Source organism: Gallinula chloropus (assembly GCF_964237585.1).
Source record: "Gallinula chloropus genome assembly, chromosome: 1".
NCBI classification, from domain to species: Eukaryota; Metazoa; Chordata; class Aves; order Gruiformes; family Rallidae; genus Gallinula; species Gallinula chloropus.
The window spans coordinates 155385427-155410994 of NC_140085.1; the positions used below are offsets into that span (position 1 = coordinate 155385427).

The 25568-nt window shown below is 38.9% G+C and overlaps 1 protein-coding gene across 2 annotated transcripts in view; it reads left to right on the plus strand.

Annotated features, from left to right (window-relative positions):
• Positions 1 to 25568, plus strand: part of NALCN (sodium leak channel, non-selective) — a gene marked incomplete at both ends in the record, with an annotated part of 232005 nt that overhangs the window by 80828 nt on the left and 125609 nt on the right. The window contains 3 exons of one of the 2 annotated variants that reach the window (XM_084271507.1): positions 1278 to 1420; positions 1539 to 1643; positions 4383 to 4469. In XM_084271507.1, coding sequence (XP_084127633.1) covers positions 1278 to 1420; positions 1539 to 1643; positions 4383 to 4469 — 335 coding nt within the window. The remainder of the gene's footprint in view (positions 1 to 1277; positions 1421 to 1538; positions 1644 to 4382; positions 4470 to 25568) is intronic. The other variant, XM_084271508.1, reaches the window with a different exon arrangement.

Genomic DNA, 25568 nt, shown 5'->3' on the forward strand with positions numbered 1-25568 from the left:
TACAGGAAAAATTCCTTTCATCCCTGTCTCCCCGTATCAGTGAAGAGCTATCTTCAAAAGAGACTGCCTGAGGCAAAAAACACTTCCAGGTTCATCCCACCTGTGTTAGCAGACAAAAGGATGTAGATGCTGTAAATCCAACAGAGGAATCACAGCCCAAAGCTCCTTGTAGACTGGTGTGATTTTTTGGGAAACTCCTGGACTCAGAATTTCTTATTAGAACCCCTCCTTTCTCTGAAAACAGGATCAGATAGCCAGCTGGTTCATGTTTCCTGTCTGTATCTTGCTAGTATCTGCTGTGTTTTGCTAAGGGCAGGTTTCTCCTCATGCTCCCTCTCATCTATCCAAGATGTTTTGTGAAAGGAAGCAGTCGTGGAGCAGAACTAGCAGGTGGCTGTAGGACAATTCCAAGATTTCACAGCAGTTTGTGAGATTTCACAGTTTAATTTCACAGTTTAATTATGTTCCTTCTGGGAACAAAAAAAAAAAATACTTCAAACAAGAGTGCCATACAAGCCCTCACCCCAGTCTGCATGTTGAAGCTCCCATTGTGGAGATAAAGAGGCAGAGGGAGCTTATTCCCACTCAGACATTAGGACGAGTTTGGATCTTAAGTTTAAAATTAGTAACTTCATAGCTTCATAGCATTCAAAAAAGGTTTCTGCACACATAAGCACCCCTAAACTTTTCTTTCAGCTCCTTCCCCCCTCCCCAGAGCAATATAGGAAGTTCAACTTAAAAATGCTTCAGCATTTCTTAAGGCACCAGATGTATGTTAACACAGCAAGCCTGGGTCCCTGCCCAAACTTTTACACCCCTCAGTGGCTTGTTGTGGGTGCTTAACTGCACTTGCCAGTGTCGGGGACCTGGTCTGTGTAGTGCTGTGCACTCGGTGTCACTGACACTAACAGTGGTTCCTTTCACCGACTGAATGTTTATCCCGATAGTCTTAATTAAATCTGCCATTTCTCACGGGTGCTGCTGAAGTCACCTGCTGGGACAGATTATGCCTCTGGAGAGATTTGCAAGCTGCCAGTGAACCCATCGAAGGGGTTATGAGTCTGTGTCCAGTCTGGTCTGAGAGGAAACCAATTCCCATTCAGTTGCAAAAGACAAGAAACACGGAAATGCATCTGAAAAAAACCTTCTCTTTGAAGGAGGAGAGTTGATTCCCTTTAGAGAAAAGGAAAATAGGATAGATAAATGATTATTGTTTTCTGATACTGAAAACTTTCAGGGAGGCTTGATGCCAAACGTTTTCATTTTTCCTCTGACAGGCACGAGCATATTTACAGTTTATGAAGCGGCTTCTCAGGAAGGCTGGGTGTTCCTTATGTACCGAGCGATCGACAGTTTTCCCCGATGGCGCTCATACTTCTACTTCATCACCTTAATTTTCTTCCTGGCCTGGCTTGTTAAGGTACTGAAAAATGTGTGCTTTAAACCTGCCTGAAGTGTAGATCGTATTAGAATGAGTTTCTTCTGTTTTCTGCTTGCTGAGCTTTGTGTCAGCCATTCCTTCTTGTTCTTTTTTTCAGAATGTTTTTATCGCAGTCATCATTGAAACGTTTGCAGAAATCAGAGTGCAGTTCCAGCAGATGTGGGGGTCCAGGAGCAGTACAACTTCAACTGCCACCACCCAGGTGAAGCGCCTGAGATGCTGAGATTGTTTGGGGACTTGATTTGGTTAAGTTTATAAATTAATAATAAGCCAAAAATCAATGTTAATTACTATTTTGTCTGGTTTATTTCACTTAACATGTTACTACATATATTTTATAACTGACATATAAATTTTCATATATAATGAAATTCTAGGGTATCTTACCCAGCTAGGCTTTCTTAAAAAAATACTAGAAAAGACTGAGATAAAATTCTATATGTTTGGGTATGTTATCGTTATGTTCTTATTTTCATTTAATGAAGGACAATAATGCTTTTTTATCATGGCGTTGGTGGTTTTGGCATTAAGGTGGCTCTTGAATGTCACTTTCTGTGCTAAGGAAGAAGAGCTGAACTTGCAAGCTGTAGCTGAAAGAGGATAGGTCAGAGGGTAGCTGAAGTGTTTTGGGAAGCTGGTCCCGGAACTGAGAAGGGCACATGGGGTTCAAGGATGAATGAGGTGCTGAGGCAGTGAAAGAGCCATGTTAGTGTTTGAGGTAACTGCAGAAAGAGAGGCCATAGATGTGGCATAGTGGGTGGGAAGAAGCCATGATGGAAAGGGTGCTGCACGTGGGCTGGGTAGTGTAGAAGACCCAGAATGAAAACTGAGTGCTGAGAGGTTGAGATGTAAGTTCTCCCACTCATTATCATTACAATCCTATTGTGTGTCAGGCTGCTCCAGGCTACTTCAGTTTGCCATCTAGAAGAGGCACCAGTACCGACTGTCTGCAAAAAGCCCTTAGGAAGACAGATATAGGAAACGTGCCCATGAGGAAAGCTTTTCTAACCTCTGTAGCTAAAGATTATTTACTTTCTTAAGTCAGAGGACTTAAGTGTTTCAAAATCATTTATTAAATGTTTTCTGATATTCCTTTGGATATTCCTGTAATCCATACGTAAATCTTGTCCTTTTCTGCTTGCTGCTACATTTTTCACCTCAAATAGACTTTGTGGCAATAATTTTTACTCTACATACGTCTTTGTCAAAGGAGACCTGATGATATCAAATTAAATTAACAAATAAAAAGGACTTTTCCACATGACACGTACCTAGCCCGAGGAATGTAATATTTTTCATCTCTGATGGGAGGGCTTCCTGAGCCATATGGGCTTAACTGACGTATCCTAGAAGCTACTAGAAGCTGGAACAGAGAGATCAGTATAGGGAAACTCAAGAAGCAGCCAACATTAAGGAATTTCAAGGATAAAATAATTCCTGAAATAATATCATCAGGTCAAAGAATATGAACGTGTTGAGTATAAATTGCATCATGTAAAATAAAAACAGCATGTTGGCTGCAGACAAGCAAATGGTTACTTTGTTCTTTGAGTCACTGGGACATAAAGGGAGTCCAGCTTACCCAACTACAAAAGCGATTTATCTTTTTCTGTATTAAGGGCATAAAATTTCTCACAGGGCTTCTTGTTCAAGGCACCAGACAAAAGTTAAAAATCTTGCTTGTTTTGTGCATGAAATAACCTTGAGAAAAAGCAACAACATCTTCCTTCATTTCCCCACTTCATAAATCATTAAATTGGTCCCCAAAGTTAGTCCTATAAAAAAGAAAACGAGTGTCCAAGAGGCAAAGTCAAGGCAGGGGTCTCTAGGGAAGGATAAAAGAAGGTTCTTGTAAAGCACTTGAGCACTGCACATTTAAGCATGGTACAAAGAGGAGCAACTCAGCACTGATGGGAGCTGGCAACTCTTCCTGGTGCAGAGATGCTACATAAGGACTCAGCAGCATCACAGTGTCTTTGTGTGACTGTCTCCAGTCTAAGGAGAGCTTCTCTCAGGGTGGCTTTTAAGTTTCAACCACGCTGCTGTGGCTGAGTTCTTGAGATGACTTGTTTGGGTGCTGTGTCAAGGAAAAGGTGGGAGTGAGGTGGGAAGTTGGCCACACTTCATTGCATAGTATATGCAGACTCTCAGGTGGCAATTCAAAATGCTAGAGCCATTCATTTTCTTTCAAGGGCATTTTCAAGGACAGTGTTAATCACTTCCAGACGTGGTTTCTCACTGCTCCTTATGTCCAGCAGTCTGTACCTTTTTATGTCCTTATTTCTGAAGGGGAAAAAAAAACTACCAAAACAATATGCCAGAATTCTTACCCTTACACTTCCAGAGGTTATTTGTAAAATGTAAATACCACTGTGGTCAAGACAGCCTTTTCCACTGATGGCATTAAAGCTGGGGTATCTTTGGAGGAATTACAAGGTCTGTGTAATAGTACAGAAAGACTGTACAGACTGTACAGCTGCTCACCACATCCACCACTGCAATAAAAGTAAAGTCTGATCCTCAGAGTAAAATGATTTTGCCAGCAAAAAGAAGAGGTTGTCTATTATTAATTTCAAATGCACCATTAAACTTTTTTTTTTTTTTTTTTTTGGTCACAGTGTGTTAGTGTTGTCTAAGAATAAGCTTATCTTAGTAAGCAATTTATTCTGAACAGGTACCACCATCTCATGACACTGGTCAGAGGTTAATTGAATCCATTTCTACATTAGGACTAATAGAGACACATTGGGTTTGATGTTATCTCAGTAAAATTCAGAACCTATTCATACTGGAAAAAGAGCATGTTGCTTTTTTCTGCAGCAGTAAGAACTTTAAACTAGCTATCATCAAAATGTATGCAGGTCCTTAAGGGGAATGTATTAGATTTCACATGTATTTACTGGCTCATAAAACATTTCTGACAACAATTTTCCCTTTCAAGATGTTTCATGAAGATGCTGCTGGAGGTTGGCAGCTTGTGGCTGTTGATGTGAATAAACCCCAGGGCAGAGCTCCTGCATGTCTACAGGTATGACATTGCCTTTTAATAAATCAGTATGTGTAACCAGCACCACTCAAATGTTGGCATAAGGAGACTGGTGAGAAACAGCTACAATAGTTTTAGTCATAACTTTCTTTTAGGCCATCGCTTTCTGTAGTGTAGGCTTGTTCATGAAAATCAGAGATCAACAACAAAGATGTACAATACCCAGAGGGGGAGGATGAGAAAAATGTATTATTCCTTAGAAAAGCTGTGTGCTCCTGAGAGAAAGGTTTCATTTTTTAAAAAAATATCAGATAACATAAATAATCATCCTTTATCTCTCAGACCTTATATACAAACTGATTCCCCTCCTAGGTTATTCACAACAGAAATGCTTGTTTATCAACAGCAAAATACAGTAGTATATGCCAAGAGGCATGGCTAATCATAATAAACACAGAAGTACCTCAGTTGTCTTATTCTGTCTTGAAAATAGGCTCCTGGAAGAAGGGGGAAGAGGCAGGTAGGTAGTAAGCCATACAGTGTTTGAAACTGGCAGATTTAATATTCTCACTTGGATATAGGTGAGTTTGTAAAACTCTATCCTCATTGTTTAAATAAATCCAGGCTAAGATAAGTTATATTTTTATAAATCCCTTTTTATTACAGCGTAGTGTCCAGGAGCTCAAATTTTCATTTGCAGGTTTAATAATGTCACTTCTGGATGAAACAAACTTGCTTCCAAGTAGAAAGCCAAATCTGCTATACAATCTGATAGCATGATGTTTGCTGGCAGTTTTGGTTCTGTTTGGTTTGATGTGTAAACTGAAATACACATACTTTTTGGCAGCACGTACACTGCTGAACACTAAGCTGGCAAGCACCTTTCAGCCCCTCCACAAGCTGTTCATTCTCAAGTATCTCTGCTTTTTCAAACCACTGCCATATATTTAATTACAACATATGTCTTAACTGGTAACTACTCTTCTCATATTTAGTTATTGACTTTGATAGCAACAGGAACATCACTTCTGGTGGTCTCAAGTGACAGTTTGTGTATAAAATGTAACTGAACTCACAATGAAAACTCCTCCAGATGAAAGTTAAGATACTAACTGACTTACCTGGTCTGGCTTTGTCAATAGTATTACATTCTTGCCCGTTTTAGGAATCATGTGAATACACAGTAAATTGTGTTCCAGGGAACAAAGACCTCTTGCATCAGTGGGTGCTGCAACTTGCTATAATTGCAACTCAACCAGGAGTTTTCTTCTTGTTCTTTATACCTTTGTGCTTATCTGTAGGGTTCCAGTAATCTATGACCTTGCTGAATGTTAATCCAAGGAGAGCAATCCAAAGGAAAAGATTATTTTATTAGGATAGTGCCCTAGAATACAGTCCAAAGAAAGTACAGTCTCAGTCTGGACAAAGATTCTGGACACACTCCCCTTCATTTATCTCACCATGAATTATTGCTTCAGTTCTATCAATTCAAAGTAAAAAGAAAATAGACTTCCTTAAAAAATAATGTATTTAAAGCCTTTACAATATATGAAAGGCATTATTTGTGCATTAAGTCCCTAGTGAGAGATGTGGTAGTTATTTTCTAAGGGTTTGGGTGGGTTTTGTTCCTTAATAGGAACATGGTGCATAAATCTGAATCTAGGAAAGAGTTAATCTGACTGGAGAGTATATATCCTGCCTTTAGGACACATTCAATTAATATGCATTCTTTTGACCTTTATTAGCTAAGTATATTGTCATTCAATATCCTGTGTAGGATGGAGTTCTTAGAAAAAGGTAGTGAAGACTCTCTATTGCCCTGTATCATTTTAATTAAATTTTGCAGTAAGTTTGGTTTTATTAATTCCTCTTAGGGCTCTGTAAATATTACTGCTCCAAATACGAAAGGGAACATTATTAAAAGTTCTGTTTCAATGTGGGTCTGGCTCTGTGCTTTAGTGAAACTGCACTTACCCAGTGTATTGAGTTATTTAGAATTTACTTCCTCAACAAACTATACCTGTGCATAAGGGAGAGGAAATATCCTAGTGGCTAAGGGAATGGAGAGGAACTCTGGAGATCTGTGTTCAATTTATTGGCCAAACACAAATTTCCTGTAGACCATGAGAAAACTACTTAATAGGTATCTTTGCCTTAGTTCACATTCCTTTTGTTGGAAAAGTGTATCCATCCCAGGTATGGGTACTGTGGTGTTAAAGCCTACTAACTACTTTACAGCTACCCCAATAAGATAGATAGAATTGTGCTATGTCAGTTGGCAAATAGGTACATCCAGCTCTCTAATGCAGGGAGTGATGGAGGAAAGGATATTGTGATTTGTACAAAGAGGGGATTAGAAAGAAGTTTCAGAGTCCCATCCAGTGAGTACTGTGCCTCCGTATGTCTAAACTGCTGGGCAGGTAAGCACCACTGCCTTTGGCAGGGTACCCACTCTTGTCTCTCCTGAGAGCCCACCTGCTCTTCCAGAGGGCACACAGCATACCAGCAAAACAGATGTGCACACGGATCTGGGATCTGCAAGGGGCTCTTGTACACAGCAACATAGTGGTTATAAGCGAGTAGGAATAAGGCTAAACCTTGAGAGGTGGGCAAGAAAGGTGGGCATTAATCTCATGGTTTTGAAGAACTTTAACTCACGTGCCTAAATAAGTTTTCTTTAGGTTTTTTAAGTTGCTGGAAATGGTAACATGAAAAAATTAGTATCAGTATGGTTTCTGATCTTTGACTTGCAAATCTATCCTAATGTTGGGCAAAGAGGCTTTTATTTCAGTATAATGGGTTTATATTTATTGCGGGTTTGAGTTGTTCCCAAAGGTGCTTTGTGGTCTTTTGTTACTTATTCTCTGTTCCCCATGACTGGCATTGATTTTAACTATTGATTTTCTTTTGTCACTGAAAAATAATCTTTGTTTTTTCCATTTCAACATGAACCATTTGGCATGAATGCATGCTGAGGCTCCCACATTGCCACATTATTTTGCTGTTGTTGATATTACTTTAACACATTGTAGTGTGTTAGAACTTCCTGCCTACCATGATTTACTCCTACGAGCACAGTAGGAAGCTCTCAGTTCACAAATAAAGAAAAACTGAGCACCAGGTTCCAGAAGAAAATCCTTAAGAAAACTCTTGGAGCATGTATTTACCACTTCAATCTCAAGTTAAAGGCACACTGTGTTTCTTATCATTCCTTTCCTGTTAATTTTAGAGCTTGTTGATGTTTTTGTCACTCCTTCCTTCTCTTTGCCTTCCTGTCTGCAAAGACTTCTAAAGTACACATGCTGATTTAAAGCTGAGCTGGAAAGTTCTAACATGCATGTCTTCCATGAATCTGTGGTTGGTATTGATAACAGCAAATAATGACATCTTCAGTCTTTACAATATTCAGTTGTGTAAGGAACAGAGAAGGTCTGGAACTGTAGCTTCTGTGGGGAACAACGAGCCAGACAGCAATTCCCTGTTCATGTGAATATTTTGGAGTCATCTGTCCAGCAGAAATGAAACACACAGCTGGAGATGGAGTGATGGTTAGAAAAACATTTGGGAACACTGTGTGTGAAGTGTCAGCATAAGTGGAAGTGGTCACCTACTCACAAGCTGTATGTGTACTCATACTCTGATGATTGAAAAATTTTCAACAGATGAAGAATGCTGTATTCACTTTGAATCATATGTGCTCCACTGTTGTGGTTTTGTGTGGCTAGGTTCTGGTGAAGGGCGGCTGGTGTTGGCTCTGTGGGGCCTGCAGAGAGCTTGCAGCAGCCAGATGCTCTCTGCAGGCCCCACAGAGCCAACACCAGCCAGCTCAAGGCCAGAGTCGTTGCTGACCAAGGCCAAGCCCATCAGTGACAGTCACAGCACCTCTGGGAACCATATTTAGGAGAAAAAACCACCAGCAGCTGCTTTTTACCCCCAGAGAAGGGAGTGAGAAGGTGTAAGGAACTGTGCAGGCATCAAGGCCAGTGAAGTGGGGGGAGGAGGCACCCCAGGTACCAGAGAGAGAGATGCTGCTGCAGCCCATGGAGAAACCCATGGTGGAGCGGGAGTCCCCTCACAGCCCATGGAAGAAATAGGTGACAAAGCTATGATCTGAGCAAGCAAGTGACGTTATTATGATTACAGTGCATTTGAACATATGATTGATGGTAGAAATTTAATCGTATCCTTTTGCCTCAAAAAATATTTACATGTTAGTATCTGAATGCATACAGTTACAGAATTTGAGAGAACCTTGGAGAGACAGAAAGATCAAAAGTCGTTTCAAAAGACAGAAAACATATGGAAGGTGGAGGAGACATGGCCAGAGAAGCAGGAATTGAGTGTTTTAGCAGTTTCATAATGGATATATTCATTGACAGAGAGAAAGAGAAATTACACAGAACAGTACTTAAGGATTTTCACTGCAGGAGTAGCAGAAGAGAGAAGAAGGGTTTTCACCTCTTCTCTTTCCTGGGAAGTAATTGGTGAACCAGAAGAGTGCGGTAGTCTATTTATATACTAATTTGGCCTTTAGTGTGACTTCAGAATCAAGCAGAAGGTATGCCTACTCAGTCCTATTCTCTTCTTACCTACAGTGGCTTTCACTAAATTAAATACATATAAAATACATTTCTTCCAATTAATTTTAATCCTGTCTTACGGTGAAAGAAAAATCTTCTCTTTCACTTGTCTAAAATTAACTTTTGATTTGACTGAGTTTATTATTTGAGTATGTTATGTGAGTTTATTCAGAAGCAGATTAAATTGATCCCAAATCCTAAAATTCTGAGACTCTCATTAAAAAAAAAAAAAATCTTTTTTTTTCTATGCCCTGTTCTCATTTAGAAAGCCTAGAAATTGCATCAGTTAACAGAAGCTTGGATAGTTCAGTGATGTATTTGGCACCGAAACAGGGCTAAAACCCAACCATATTAGTTTAACTGAGGAGACTGAGGAGCAGAATATGCAAAGTCCAAATGTAAAAGCAAGCTGTTAGATTCAGTGAAGTGAAATGGTGAAAAAAATGAGGCGGAATGGAAGACTCTGCAGGGGAACTAAATATGTTGGCAATAGAAGAACATGCACAAATAAAGTTCAGCCCCATCCAACCATCCTATCCTCAGTTGTATGTGGGAAGATAGTAAATCTTGGTATTTTGAAGAGAAAAAAAGAAAGAAGAGACTTCTAGTATTTTCCACTTGTGCACAGAGTTCGGGAAGAAATTGTGAAAGTGGTGAATGGAGTAAAGGGGTAGAAACTCCAACCTCTGGCTAACTCTGATTAGGGATTCACAAAATGAGCTTTCATTAAAGATGTGCTCAGTTTCAGCTTTATGCTGTTTCAGATGAGGAGTGTAAAGCTGTTACCACCCTCGGCTGTCTGCTCACCCCCTTTTTTCAGCGTGCTTTAAAACAAAGGGCAGCGAGGTTACTCGTGGGTACACCGCAGTTCCCTGTCTCATCTGGCAAAGTAAACTGGCATTCACTTCAGTTTATGTTATTAAAAGAAGTTATGAATTCAGACAGCTGGAATTGCAGTTCGTTTGTCTGGAGGAAGGAGGGAACAGGGACATTTACATTTACTATAATGTAAATCTAAACGGTGAGAACCACTATCATTTTCTGTTACAAATTAAAAATTCATTAATTTAATTCCCATTAAACTGGGGAACCAAACATATTTTGCCCATATACATTTTTTGCATACATAAATTTGCCATTTTTTTTACTGAAAGGGCCCTGAAAACCTGTGAGCTTCATAATGTAGGTATTGGAGTGCTCATGAAACTAGCAGACAAACAGTGCATTTGCCATGTGCCAGAAATAAGGACATAGCGATCATCCTTCTCTGAGCTCCTGAATACCCATTGATGCCCTCGTTCTCTGTCTTGGACTCCAGCAATCATTCATGACTTTCTGAAGTGGATGTTAAATTTAGGTCATTATATTTAGTATCCATTGATTAATTTATCACCTATCAATTTATCTAGCCTTTTTTTTGAACCCATTTATCGTTTTGGTCTCCAGAACATCTTGCAGGAACAAATTACATAAAGTCACTACGAAGCATTTTAACTGATTACAGTTGCAGAATTTATTTGCTATTCGCTGATTTTTCTGAGATTACTCGAAATAACTGGAAGCTTTGTGCAAAGATGATCAGTTGCCATTTTGAGATAGATGCTAATTTTTAATAAAAGAAAGAATTTGTCACAGCAAAATGTGCCAGTCAGGATTACAGGCTGTTGTGATGCACAATCAGTAGGAAGAGGAGGGCAGAGATAAGCGTCTGAGGACTATGGGCACCAGGTCTGGGAGATGGTTGGTTTATGTTTGTGCTTCTGTGTACAAATAGAATTGCCAGTGGTAAGGAAGCTTCAGAAAGGGAAATGGACATGGAATATCAGGAAGGACTGTTAAAAAAAGGCATTAGTGTGTTTGGTGACAAGGCTGTCATTTGTAAGACAACTTTTGAATCTCCCGTAGGTAACACTCTGGCACTAACAAATATTAACTGAATTATTAGATTCTTATGGGAATTTTGACTGTGCTTCTATTCCTCTGCTATTGTATACGTGCATCTAAAAGAAAAGTAGTTTCAAGGGGGTACAGAACTGCACATGTATATCCAGCTTGCAAGGCATACAACAAATCCTTTATCCCTCCCCCTCTCCCTCCTTCCCCCCCTCCCTCCCTCTTGCCTGTCTTCTTTTCCTTTACAGCCATTACACCACAGCATATACATTAACAATGAGTTAGAGGCATAGTTCTTTTACATTCATAGTTTCTTCTCCATAGTTTTCAATTTACTTGCTGAACTGTCTGTTCTTGTTCATTAGGAAGTAAATTACTAGCCACACTTTGTATCAATCTAACCACAGAAACTCAACATAACAAAAGATGTTATTGATTTCACTGATTTGCATTTGAACAAATTGATTTCATGAACATGACTTCCTCAGCTTGAACATGTAATTTTCCTGCAGATTTAAAGTATCAGAACCCCCTTGCAAAGGTGTTAAACTATGATTAAGCTTACAAAAGCGTAGTGGCTTTCCTTGGCCATGTTCATTATTAAAGGAGGGCCTGCTGCAGCAGTAAACATGGTCACATTTGGCCCTTGCCATCTCCTTGGGCGATTCAGGATGGAGTGTTCTGAATTTCTCTGCGGCAATACATTTTCAAAAGTCTTTGTATGTCAGAATTATATGGAAGCCTTGCCTGACATTTGCAGTCAGTCAAGATTTTTGAACTTCCCCTTATTTTTGGACAAGTTGAAAGGAGAACCTTTTGTGTAAGCCCTGCTTTTCAAATAGGGCCCCAGAGAAACTTTCTGCTCCACAAGTAATAAATTTCATGTAAGGATTTTTTATAAATCTTGACCTTCTTTTGCATTGGCCTGTACAGGTCACCCATAAAGCGGCACTAAGTAGTGACATTCAGTTCTTACAACATCTTGGTCAAATTAATAAGCTAAAGGTCTCCCACAATAAAAATATGCAAGTAGTTGTAATTTTTTTTGCACACTGCTTGAGCTATGTGGTTGAGTTTTTTAATTTCAGCCTTTTTGGTGTGATGTGAACAGACAGAATGGACCATATTTCTAGCATTCCCTTCAGCAGTGGACTTAAGTACCGCTTGTAATTGGCACTTAGAAATTGTTGGGCACATCAGTGTCAGTGGATTATAGAAGCTGGTTAGCCATGCCACAAAAATTGAATTCAGTTGAGTTTCCTTTAGAAAACTTTTATGTCTGGGGTTAAATATGTCCAGTGTTTCAAATCCCATTGAGCTGAAAACAGGTATTTAAATTGTCATGTAGCTTTTTTGTGTTTAGCACAATTACAGCAATCAAAGTGTTGGAAGCAGCAGCAGCATGACTTCCTTTGGCGCTGTAACTCGGCTGACAAATCTGAGCAAAGTGGAAGACTGCAGAGTTTTAGAATAAAACTAGCAGGGATTTTTTTTTTTTTTTCTATCATGTGAGTTGTTTTCCCTCCAATATTTTCCATATTTCTAATATTTCACAAATAAAGGTCTCTTCCCACTAGGACTCCAAAGAACATAATGTACTACAGCTCTGTAGGGTATTAGATGGTGTTTTTTTAAGATGTTCTTTTTAGATTTTTGAAACTTTAAAAAAAAATTACTTTTGATATCTGTTTATTACTCTTGGGGTCTCTAATCCTTTGGGTTCTTCAGAAGTCAGTGAAGACAGTGTTTCCCATCATGAATCTGAAGATAAGTCACATGTTGGGGATCCTGAACTGCCTTTCGCATTGTCTGCATTTCTTCATTGTCATGGGGAGGTGACATAAATTATGTGACCTTCTCAGAACCTCAGTGAAGTACCTAAGAGTGAATGGGATGAGTCTAAACCAGTAGGTTTAAACAAGCAGCTCTTACTAAATCCTGAGATTTTTAAGTGCCTGTTTCCTACTTGAATTAAAATTTTTACTTTCAATTATTCATTAATATATCTCACGTAAAAAAAATCTATGAAAAAAGTCTCTGCCTTATCTTATCGTGTACTTGGTATTCTGAACACTGATTCTAGCTCTTTTGAGGGTCACTCTGGTCCTGATTTATCTCACATGTCTTTAGACCCTTAGCAGATGCCAGTGGTAGGCTCATAGTGACACAGAGGCAATGGGAAGAGATAGACATTGCCAGAAGGCATCTGAAAACCTGAATCTGGTCATGCCCATCATGCTAGAGAGTGCAGCAGAGTGTTTCCTTTCCTGTTTCAGGTGTCCCAGTTCTTCTGGAGTGAATCTCTAATCCCAAACTCTGTACCTCCTCTTTCACCAGTAGGCCATAATAATCTATAATCTATATTTCTGATCTGCAGATTTAAAGCCATATTAAGTCCCACTTTAGCAAAGGTGCATTCTGAATTTTTATAAGTATTTTGCATTTATTAAATCCTACTGAAATCAGTAGAAAGTACCTAGAGTTTTGAGAATCATGTTTTTCTGTGGCTGATTTCATTGACATAAATGCAGTTGCTAGAGAAGTATTTGCACAGTCATGTCACAGTCTATATCCTTTATGCTGTCTGAATTCTTGAAGTGACAGCTAGAGAGAAACATCTTCAGCTGACCTCTGCATTTCAGTAAGTTGAAGGCTGCAGTGCAGTTCAGTAAATTCAGATCTTCAAGCTTCTTCCTTCACAATTTTCTTTCCCCTTCTTAGGATTCCCTCTCTCTCTTATGCTTGCCTCAGACCTTTGAAAAGAGGGTCTTTGAGATCTGACAGGAGCAAAGAGGAAAGCCAGTGATGTGGCATATGGAGGAAGGAAACTGATTTACTTTGTGTTTAATGCATGTGAACTGATATAGCACATTTGCAACTCTTCTTTGTCATAGATGTACTTTGATTTCTAGCCTGAGATTTTGTCTGATACTCACAGTGAGTATTTTGCAGTTCAAGATCTTTTTTTCTGTCTGTTATTTTAGTTCTTCCATCAAAAAAAAAAAAATATGTTCTTGTCTTGGAGCTTTCAGACAAAATACAAAAGTGAACTGTCACAGTAAGAGTGTTCCTTCCCTTTCATAGACTCTCATTTCCAGCTAAAGAGGGCCAGGATAGATATCCGGCCCTAAGGCCATCTGATAATGGACTGTGGCCTTGCACAATTCCTTCTCCAGAACAGACTGATCATGACCACTTTGCACAGGCACTTTGCCTCTTCTGAGACCCAGCGGCATCTCTCTGTGCTTCAGGCACAATTATTTCTCTGTGTTTTCTTCATTTCTGAGCATCCAGAATAACACAAGGCTGGTGGTGTGGCTCAGCAGTATGGTAGCTTTTTGGTCTGGCGCTGAGACGACTCATCGCATGGTGCTCTCAGATTTGATACCGGGGAATCATAGAATCACAGAATGTCCTGGGCTGGAAGGGACCCCAAGAACCATAGAGTTCCAACCCCCCTGCCACAGGCAGGGCCACCAACCTCCAGGCCTGGATCTACACAAGGTTGCCCAGGGCCCCATCCAACCTGGCCTCGAACACCTCCAGGGATGGGACATCCACCACCTCTCTGGGCAGCCTGTTCCAGCACCTCACCACTCTCTGTAAAGAACTTCCCCCTAATACCTAATTTAAACCTTCCTTCATTTAGCTTTAATCCATTCCCCCTTGTCTTGCTATTGTCTACCCTTTTAAAAAGTTGATTCCTCTAGGTGGGGAAGGTGAGGTTGTTCAAGGGTGCAATGACTTTTGTGATGTTAGGGGAATGTACAGAGTGGAGGGAGCCATGCTTGGGTGTTGTTTTAAGGAGAACTAACTAAACAGGTCCAAACCAGAGCTTATGCAGCCAGCTAGCAATTAAGAAGACTGTATATGGCCATTAGTTTTTGTAGCTGCTTCTTGGCCTTCATTCCTTTAACAGACTAGAAGCACCAGAAAGTACCAGAGAATGAGCTTTCCTCAGGTGAAAATTTTTCAACCAATTCTTTCATAGCACGGGGGCAAAAAGGATACAGCACAATACTTAGATACAGAAAACAAACATGTCTTGTTGTTAATGCTAAATATTTTAACGGGGTGAGTGGAGGACAGAAAACTAGGGGGGGGTAGAGCAGGGTGTCCATTTTATGGTACAGGCAAGTATGACTGAGACTAGTGGGATAACACTAAGAAAGAGAGAATTCATGGCCAACCATGAGTGTTATAGATCCTGTGGAAGAGTCTCTGTGCTGGCGGGGAAATAGTGTGGTGGCCCTCCAATTGCTGCAGCAATTTTCAGGCCAGGCTGGATGAGAGCCTAGAAAATAATTCTGTGTTGGTAGGGCTAAGAGTGTGCTGCAGTAGATAATCCTTTACTCCCTTCTAAGATGAGAGAGACAAAAATGAATCACAACTGAAGAACTGGCACTCAGCTATGTTGAGTTCTTGCTTTTTCTCTACACAAGGAGCGTTGACCTTTCCACCTCAGCTCAGTGTAGAACTGTTCCATGGGTTTCTTTTTTCTCAGGACAGTTGGCAAAACACCACCGTATCATTTCCTAGCACACAGTAACAAGTTGCTCCTATGGGCAGGAAGGGGTGTTTAACTTACTGTAGGTATTTAAAATGTAGTTATCCAACTAAGGCACAGAGGGTTACACTTCATGGAGAGAAGCAAGCACCTTGGGCAGATACTTTATTTTCTAGTTGTGACGTGTTTTTTTTAATTTAGTTATAGACCTAGACATACAACATGCTATTTCTTACTTAAATTTCAGTGTTTCAGGATTTTTCATAATTGCTTCCCACAGCCAGTCATTTTCATTTAATCTTCACCTCATCCTTTGAATAGTAGTTTGAGACATTGTACTTTAAGTACTATATATTATTTTACCTATAATGCCACTGGGTGTATATAGTCTGTGTGGTGACATTTTATTAATTGCACAGTACCCAGGGTGTATATAAGTAATTTCCTCTATCATAAACTTTTCAGAAATGTTCAGCCAAGGAAAGCAGATATATACACTAGTGGGCTGGATTTTAGAAGGTGTTTTACTACAGATATTGCTAATATAGCAGAGTTGGCAGTATATGTGCTGTGCCCCTTTTTTTCTGGCCTCTATTTCCCTCTGTAGGATCCTAGATAACTCAGAGGAGGAACTGGAGCACTAATTAGTGAAAGGTGACTGTAGAGTCAATTCCCTCCATCATGCTCTCTTTATCTGCCTACACTTTTGCCATCCAGTCTGTTACACTGTTGGCTCAGAACTATCGACTTGAGTATCGTCTCGGTTTTCTTCAGTATCTTCTTAATCATTCATGGTTGTTTGCAAGAGAAGTCTTACTGTTTTTACCCTGAGTCATTCCATTTCACCCCTTGCCCAAAGTAAAATTGTTCAGTATTGCATAGCTTAGCAACCGGTACAGATACTCTGAACCATTTCTTCTGGTGGGGGGGGTTGGTCTTGATTTTCTGCTGAGTGCATGCTTGTTGTATGCTTTGAGGATCCAGGATAGCCCCTGTTCTGTTCTTTTTGTGTAGGTTAAGTCTTTTCCTGTTAAAGCAATCAGAGTTTTTGCACTGCCAGCTATTAGGTAGTCTTTAGCCATACCTGCCCATAATATCAGTGTTTTGCTGAGATCAGGGTATGGTGGTTTGGTTGGTATTGTTCCATCACACTCTCATAGTAATCATTCTACTAAGCATATTCAAAGATAAGCTTGTTTGAGAGGCAAAATTTTAGTAACCGTATACTCTGCAAACCAAGCCATTTTTCTCATATTTGTGCAGCAATTCTTTTCAGGGAAGTTCCCATTTTTCTGTACATTGCACACTTCCTTTAAAGTGATCTTGTTCAATACAAGTTTGAAATGCCAGTAGCACTGAATAAAAGTTAAAAAAAAAAAGCTAAAAGAAAAAAAGTAAGAAATAAACCAAACCAGCAGCATATTCCTTCTCCAACTGAGCACGATTCATGTGGAGATGGTTGCCAAGGATGTGGATGAAGTCAAGCAAAGTGTAGCTGTTACAGCGTGAGGATCTTACAGCTTATGTGAGGAGATTTTGAGGTGGCAGAGAGTAGGCATCCTTCAAGAGGTGATAGGAGTACCTTCCCTGGGGGATAGAGCAAACTGAGCAGAGTATATTCCAGCTGAGAACGGTCTTAACTAAACAAACCTGGAGGAATGATCTGCCTGTAAGGATACTTGGGCACAGAAAGAGCTGTGTGTGATACAGAAACACTTTGTCTTGCCAAGCCTGGGGCAGGTTGTTATTCACTGATTTGGCTGCAGATGATGATTCACAGCTCTCAGACTGGGTTTCTGAGAGAAAATGAATGGGGGATTCTCAGTGTTCTGCAGAGCTTAGAACCAAGTGCTGTTGCTTAAAGACCTTCTTCTACCTGTCCCTGGAGAAGAAGTAAGAAGGAGAGGGCATGTGAAAAGCAGAGTTTTTTAACCCTCTATTCCTCCAGATTCTTTGTGTTTTGGGGAAGTGCAGGAGGGAAAACACTGGCACCATCACACTCTAAGAGTTTTGCCACTGGCTGCACTGGAGAAGGACTTAATCTTTACTATCTTGGATGTAGGACTTTGCTTTTGCAGTCCTTAAAGATGGCAGACTGAAAAAATCTAAAAATCATACAGTCTTACTACAAATAAAAACACTATAAACCCACGAGACAGTAGGGACATACACTTGCATGTGTTCCTCCATAAAAGTGTTCGTCCATAAAAACATGAAGATTTAGATGTATGGGGGAGAAAATAGCTATTTATTTCTCTCAGCTATAAATACAATGAAATAAAATGGAGCTCCTAACAGTTCCTCTAGCTGTAAGGAATTTACTGCTTGTGTTTAACATTGATCACATTTCTAGAACACTGCCTAGTTCTTGGCATTAGGGATGTGCTGTGCCTCAGCAGTTCCAAGAATTGTTTTGCTTCCATTTCATTCCTTCATGAATGAAGAACTTTAATGTCTTAATCCACCTGATTACTTTGAAAATCTTGATGTTTAAGGTGTCTGTTTCACATGTGAATGTGTTGTGCTTTCATAAACCAATAAGGAGCTTGTACTGAGACAGGTAAAGGTATGTACAAAACATGTAGTGGGTGCTAGAAACTTACTAATTTTCGTGGATTGTGATTATGCAAATGTACTCAACTAAAACTATTAGGAATTGGCATCACCATTTAAATGAAAGGACAGTAATACCAGTGGGTACGTATGAAGCAGTGTAGTTATTTGCAGATCATTGGAAAACTGTAGCAATGCTAACACTGAAGTTATTTTTTTTCACATAAAACACTCCCACACTGTAAATCAATGTAGAGTTTATACTGTACACACCATTTCAGTTCAGCAGTAATCATGAATGTAGAACTTGTTAGGTTAATCTTAAAGATTGTGTAAGAAGAATAGGATATGATATACAGAGGGTGAATAATGGAATATAACTGTGGCTTCGAACGGGATGTGTGGCAGTGATGGATGCAATTTTAATTTAAATGGTTTTGTTCTTTTGCACTGATGGGATAGCAACATTAACTAGAAATTAATTTTTAAATTACTTAGAAGCCTTAAGGGAGGGAATGAGGGCAATGGTAGACACATGCATAGGTGCGGTTGTGCAGACGTAGACATAGACATAGAAGGAATGGAATTCATTTGGCTGTCTGGCAATTAAATGTGCTGATAGGAGTTGATCACCTTAGGCGCTTTATAATCAGAAGAAAGACATCAACAGGAGGTGATTCGTATAATTTTAAGACAGTCATTGATGATACCACAAATACTGGGTCATTTAAACATCCAGGACTCTAACTGAATTCACAATGCAAATGCTCAATCACATCTTCAGTAGACCTTACTCTTCAAGTGGTTGTAAAACCCATCATGATAATAATGAGAAGCATTCGGGGGGCACATTCTAGTTTATAGACACACTGAATTTCATCTGCTAAAAATAGATCTCTAGTTAGGCAAAACTGAAACTTGGACATAGAGATGTAAAGAGTTTCTGTCTCCTTGGTCTTTAGAATAGCACATTAGTTCAGTACACTGCAGTACAGCAGTGGCAAAGGTTCCCTTCAAAGAATTTGTACAGGACAAAAATACACCGGGAGTGGGTATCTCATGATGTTTTACAAATAATTCCATTTTAGATGTATTTCAGTGGCAATAAATAAAGAGATGCTTTTCAGTAAAAAAGTATTACTTCATGATACTTATCAATGTGACCATTTTTAAGTGCTGTAGATCTTCCTTGGAAAAATAAAAGCAGCTCGATGATTTTTAAATGAGAAAAAATTAAATTTGCAAGACTTGCACCAATATAGTCAGACTTATGTTATTAGTTTGTTTTATCATTTAATTACAGCATCCTTCTTCTTTCCTCCAGTTTTATGAGATACCTTATAATTCCATTGAGAATTATCAAATAAAAATTATATATGACAAATTTAGGACAACACCATTTTCCTATGAAAGGAAATTTCTTTGTTGTTAAAAAAAAAAATAATGTTTGATGCTCACATTTTTAAAGGAATCCTTTGAAGTTCACTTCAATAGAAACTCTTACCATACAGACCAGAAGAGATTTAGTTTACTAATTAGCTACTTCATTTTGATTTAGTATATAGCAAAATCAATTCACAATTAAAGGGGGTTTTATTAATTAAACTTTTAAAACCAGCTGTGTATGTGCTGATGGCAAACTTTTAACCTGCCTTTTTTTTATTTTCTTTCCTCTTAATTCCCAACTTCATTTCATGTTCTGTGTTTTTAGGCAAATACTGCACTCACCAGTTGAAGAGCGGAAACCTGAAGTGAGGTTCATCTAAATCCTTACCCTAGAATGAGTTTCACAGCCCATGAGTGGCAGTTCCCCAGTCATTGCCACCCACGCATCTGTCAACTACTCTTACGAGCTCACTGTGGTACTAAACCCTTTGTTCTCCATTAGGTCTGTTCTGCTTTTCTGCCGTTTCCCTGCTCTGAGGATAAGATTTCTTAATTCCCACCCCATGTGCTTTCACATCAGTTAAGTGTTTCTGAAGTGAAAATGCATAAAGGACATAGGGGAATAATTTTCAAAAGAATGGGTTATAGGAGGAAGAGTGTCATCAGGCTTAAGGATTTTGTGGGAAGGGAAAATTATGTATTTTCTTTCCTCTCCCTTACTTAATCAACTTCTTTCTATCCATCTCACTTCTCAGTATTGAGGCCATGCCCCGAAGTTTATAATTTTCTTTGAAAATCACACGTTAACTTGTGTGTCTTTACTGCTTGCTCAATCCCATTTATTTTGCTGTAATCTCATCCACCTCTAGCAGCATTCAGTGAAGCAGGTCTTAATTAGGTGGTGTTGAAGTTGCCAGTGTTGCAAATCAGCTCTACCTTCAGGTAAACTGCTGAAGCAGACAGGCAGAGGCTGACACAGCTCTGGCAACCTGTGATGGTGAAAGGAGTCCAAAAAATGGAAATGTACCCCCTTAAAGACAATATGCCAGCCTCCAAGAGAAGACTTACTAGGACCTGTTGATTTGCTTGCTTGGATTTATGCCCTAATTATGACCACGTAACAGTGGTCATAATTAGGGCATAAATCCAAGCAAGCAAATCAATGTCATAATTATGCCCTAATTATGACACACTACACATTATGCTTATATCTTTTTATATGGAATCTGCCTTTTTAACTCTTCTTATATAGAAAAACAGTCAAAAGGATGTTTCTGAAGAAGTGCGGTTGTGAAACTGAAGAGTTGCTGTGTTGCTCATTCAGTTCCCCAGCAACATCTGGGCTAGATACTCAACTAAATTTGGAAAAGTGAGCTTCAAATTAACCAGAGGGCTGCAGTCTTCTGTGTGCTATGGCTCCAGCTTCTCCAAGAGATTAAGAGAACAAGATTCCCTTGTGGTCCAGTTCAAATCCAACCTTAGCATCATGCCCTTTTTAAAAAGTGGGGAAGTATTTTTTTATGCTACTACCTGTGAGAGGGAAGCAATTAAAAATCTTTGACCTTAGAATCAACATCTTTTCATTCTGAAATGCTGCTGTATTTCATCCAAACCATGGTAGTTTGAGTAGTCTTTCCATATCCCTTTGGCTAGACAGGTCTACACCTCTGGTTCTACCTTAATGGAGGGAAGAGGCATATCACTGCTTGACTGCCGTAAAAGTAGTCCAGCTGGTGAAGTTGCAGAACAGATGCTTTGTAAGACAAAGGGGAAGTACAGAGGCAATCACTGTCCCTTGCCCTCCAAATTAACAGCAATCACAGTCTTTGATTAGCTCTGCTATCCCCCTGCTCAAGGCAACAGAGCTTCTAAGTTTTCACGTATTTCCAGTGCTGTTTCATTTAGGACAAAATGCTTCTCTTCTATGTGTGTTACATATTGTTTGAATGGAAACTGCTTTACTAGAAAGTAGGTTTTGAGTCTTAAATGTAAAAAAATCTTCTTTTTTCCTTCTAATTATTCATCTAATCTGATTGCTTCTTTAATGGAACATTTGATTTATTTCAAAGTAAGCTCTGCTTTTATATGTTAATCACAGTTATGGTAATTAAATTAAGGAAAATGCAAGGAATAACTTTTCTAATCAAAAGGTGGAAATTCCATTAAAATGTTTGATATTTATTTATATAGCCAAGTAACTCATTTTAGAAAAACATTTAATGAGATTTTTCCATAGTGAACCACTATGGATATGTTCCTTATGTTGCCCATCGCACGCCTGACTCACTATTTCTGCATGGTCTAAACCTTTTAGTATGAAGTGAAGTTTTTGTTGCCTCATTCAGGCACAGAAAAGTGTAAAACTTACAAAGACCAGAAGCAAAAGCACTTCAAGTGAGGTTACTCTTGCTGGTCTGAACTGTATTGTACGCCCTGTTCCCATGACAAGTACAGTACATGTGGTAATCAAGAAGATTGATGCACTCTGTTAAGCAAGGCATTTCAGTCAGAAACCAATAATCAATATAAATGGCCAGTCTGACCCAGGGAAAGGTTTTCATTAATTCTAGATAGAATTGTCTTAATTGCCTAAAGCACACATTCGGCAGTTTTTAGTTTGGAAGGGAAGTTATCAAAGAACTGAAGTATTCTTCTTCTTCTAATGCTTATCAAGTACTTCTGTAAGTTTTAAATAGCTCAACAATAAAAAAAATCCTGTGAAAAAGCACTGAAATTCAGCCTTCTAAAGAGTTTCAAAGCATGCATAGTATAATAATCATTGTACTGAGATAAGCTGCAGTAAGAGAAAATAAGGAACTCCAGTTGAGTGTAAAACTTTTTCTAGAAAAGAGGGTTCTTTTCTTACTGTCTTTGGCTTGGAAATACAACAATAGTAAAAAGGAACCCCACTAAAGATAGTATTTCCTTCCTTGAGGAATTGATTTCTTAGAGTCTCATTTTCCAAGTTTCCATGCCCTTTGGAAATAGTGACAAACAAGATCTCTGAATAGAGGATTGAATGCTTCCACGCCTATGTTTTGTTGTTAGAAAATAAATTGGTTGGAGGGCCATATTTTTCATGGTTTCCATGTGAGACAACCCTTGAAGCATTATATTTCAACTTTGGGTTTTTTCGCTATCATTTCTTCAAAATTATGAAAATTTCTCCCATCTTTTTATTTTTTTCCTTTTGTTGTTTTTTTCTGTTAAAACACAGGGCCCTGTTAGTGCTTTCTCAGGATCTAAGTTTGAGATGCAAAATGGTCCTTCATGCATGTACAAGGTGTTGCTGGCAAATAAGCCAGCAATATTGTGAGTTGCTCTGTATGTTGTTTTCTCATGAGCTTAAAGGAACTAGAGGATATGCCCTAAAGTCTTCCAAACAGCAGAATTTATGTTGCCAGTCTTCGAACTCATCCCAAGTAGTGTCAGCTCTCCTCTGCCCTCCATCACTTTAGTTGCTCCTGGTAGGTGGTGAGGAGGGGTGGGTTAAAACACATGGGTACAGCCCTGAGCTTGGGTTCCCCCTGAAGAGCCCTTTCTTCCAGAGAGTCTGCCCAGAACTAGTAGATACCAACTTTGATAAGAGCAACGGGCTCATTGGAGTTGACATAGCAACACGGTCACACTGAAACTGAATCCAGGCTGAATACTTGAGAAGGGGACCAAAAAGGGAAGGGCAGGCAGTGTATGTAAATCCTAACTCAGCTGTACCTGTCTTGGTACTTGGGCAATGCCATATCCTGTAAATAATAACATGAATGCTGAAGGATTTCATGATGATCTTGAGTAAGGAGCAATTGAAGAATGTGGTGCAATACTTAATGTCTAGTGCCTTTTCAGCTTGTGAGCTGCTCATTATAATAAGAGCAATTTTTCCCTTCATATTTATAAAGCAGCTAGTAAATTTTGGATGCTACTGCAATAACACGAAAATAAAAAGAGCAAATTTCTAATGAATTGAGAAATAAAAGGCTAAAGAAAAGGAGTACAACAGAGATGGTGAGAATGGCTGATTCACATCTGGTTAATAAATGATATTTCAAAGACATGGATCTTGAATTGAGATGCAAGTAAAAGAGTAAGAGCCTATTGAAGTAATTTTAGGGAGGCATTCCAGGCCTTCAAAGACTTATAACTCAAGGAACCAGTATTAATGGGAAATTGCTGGCAGTGAGGATCCTTGAGTTCTAAAATGTAAAAGATACAGAAATTTTGAAGGCATGGAAAAAAATTACAATGCAGGAAGATTCCAAATTCCTTTTCTTCCTCACTCACCTTCTCTGCAATTTGGGAGAAAGTTGAAGCACATGTAATAATCAGTTACTTGACAAAACTGTATTTAATGTGTTTCTAAAAGAGTGAGCAATATATTACTTACCATAGCTCACACATGGTAGAGTTTTTGAAGAATAGCAAATAGATTAAGTATGAGAGATGGGGCTGTCCTGCTGCACAGTAAGCATGACATTATGATGTCTCTTTCCTTTCGTGGTTTTCAAAATAAAAATATACAAACATAGGAAATATCAATGTTGTTAAAATATAAAATAGAAGATTCTTTTTAGAGTTTTCAGAAATGATATGTAAATACAGGTAAAGTGATACTGCAGATAAGGAAACAACTTGAATTTTCAGAAAAAGAATTAGAAAATGTGGATTTATAATGTCAAATAGATCCATTATAATGTGGCTGACAGAGTACAGCATCATAAATTACCTATAAATTCAGCCTACCCTGTAAGTGTGTACATACATATACATACGCATACACATATGCGTATATGTACGCATACACATATATATATATATGTATATATTTTGGAAGTGTTGAAGGCCAGGTTGGATGGGGCTTTGGGCAGCCTAGTCTAGTGGAGGGTGTTGCTGCCCATGGCAGAGGGGTTGGAACTAGATGGTCTTTGAGGTCCCTTCTAACCCAAACCATTCTGTGATTCGTTGATTCTGTGGAGTCTTTATATATTTATGTATATACACAGTGTAGAGTAGGACCAGGTAGAAACGTTAAATTTGGTCTAATACTTCTTCCTATGCCTGAGGTTAAATGTATTTGTCACCGTGCTTTGAATCACAGAATCACAGAATCATAGGGGTTGGAAGGAACCTCGAGAGATCATCGGGTCCAACCACCTTGCCAAAGCAGGCAGAAACCAGAGACCTGGGTTGCTGCTAAGAGATCAGTGATAAATCTACAAGGAGAACTTGTAGACTTTCTTTTTTTCAAAGTACTGTGGTGTGAGGGAGCACACTAATCCACACGGGACACCTTAAAAGTTAGAAGTCCACTTCAACCCTACAGCTTAGATGAAAAAAATAAACCATAATTGAAATTGTCCTATTTCATTTCAGGTTTTTATACAATAATTATAGTGTCTTGTAGTTTCTGAATTGAACTCAGTTGCAAGGTTTAGGAAAAGAGTTAAATCTGTATTAGTACTATTTGGGTTCTATTTTGCGGTACATAGTTGGTAACTTTAAGAAAATGACTTCTGAGGTGATGATATACTTACATTTCTAAAATCTGAGGGGAAGGTAAAGATCTCTATGCATTATTGTTACCATGAACAATTTAAGTAGTATTTTTAGGTTCCTTTTATGTTGCAGCTGCTGCTCTCCATTTCTCTAAGTCAGATTGCAGTCACTGAAAGGATGCTTACTTCCTCTCTATCTTTTTGCAAAGAAAATGACGTATCCATGCTAGCTGGTTTACAAAGTGGCAAGGAGGAGGTTCATTTAGTTTCAAAGAAAACATTATTTCATGGATTTTCAGGGCAGAAGAGTCACTATTTCTCTTTTTGTCTGTTCTCTTAGAAGTTTGTGGGAGGAGAAGAGTGGCTACTGTTAGTAACAGGTGTACAGGAGCATACTGATACTGTTATTGCAATGTATGATTTAAGAGGGTGCAGCTAGTCCAAAGGAGACATATGCAGCACTTTAGCCCTATAGCAGAAGTAGGTCTTTGGCTGTAAAATCCAGGATGTAAGAAAAAAATACCTATTTTCTGAAAGAACCTTTTTTGCCTTTAAAGTTTGTTTGCCTGGAAAAATTATCTTACAGGTGTTCATTTCTCTTCAGTAAGCTTTCTGTCATTATTTCCACTCATTTACTTCCTAAGTGTGCATTTTCTCATTCTTCCTGTGTTACTGACTTGACTTAGTTCCTTCAGCCAGAACTAGGTTTGCCTTTTTGTAAGCAGTACTTTTT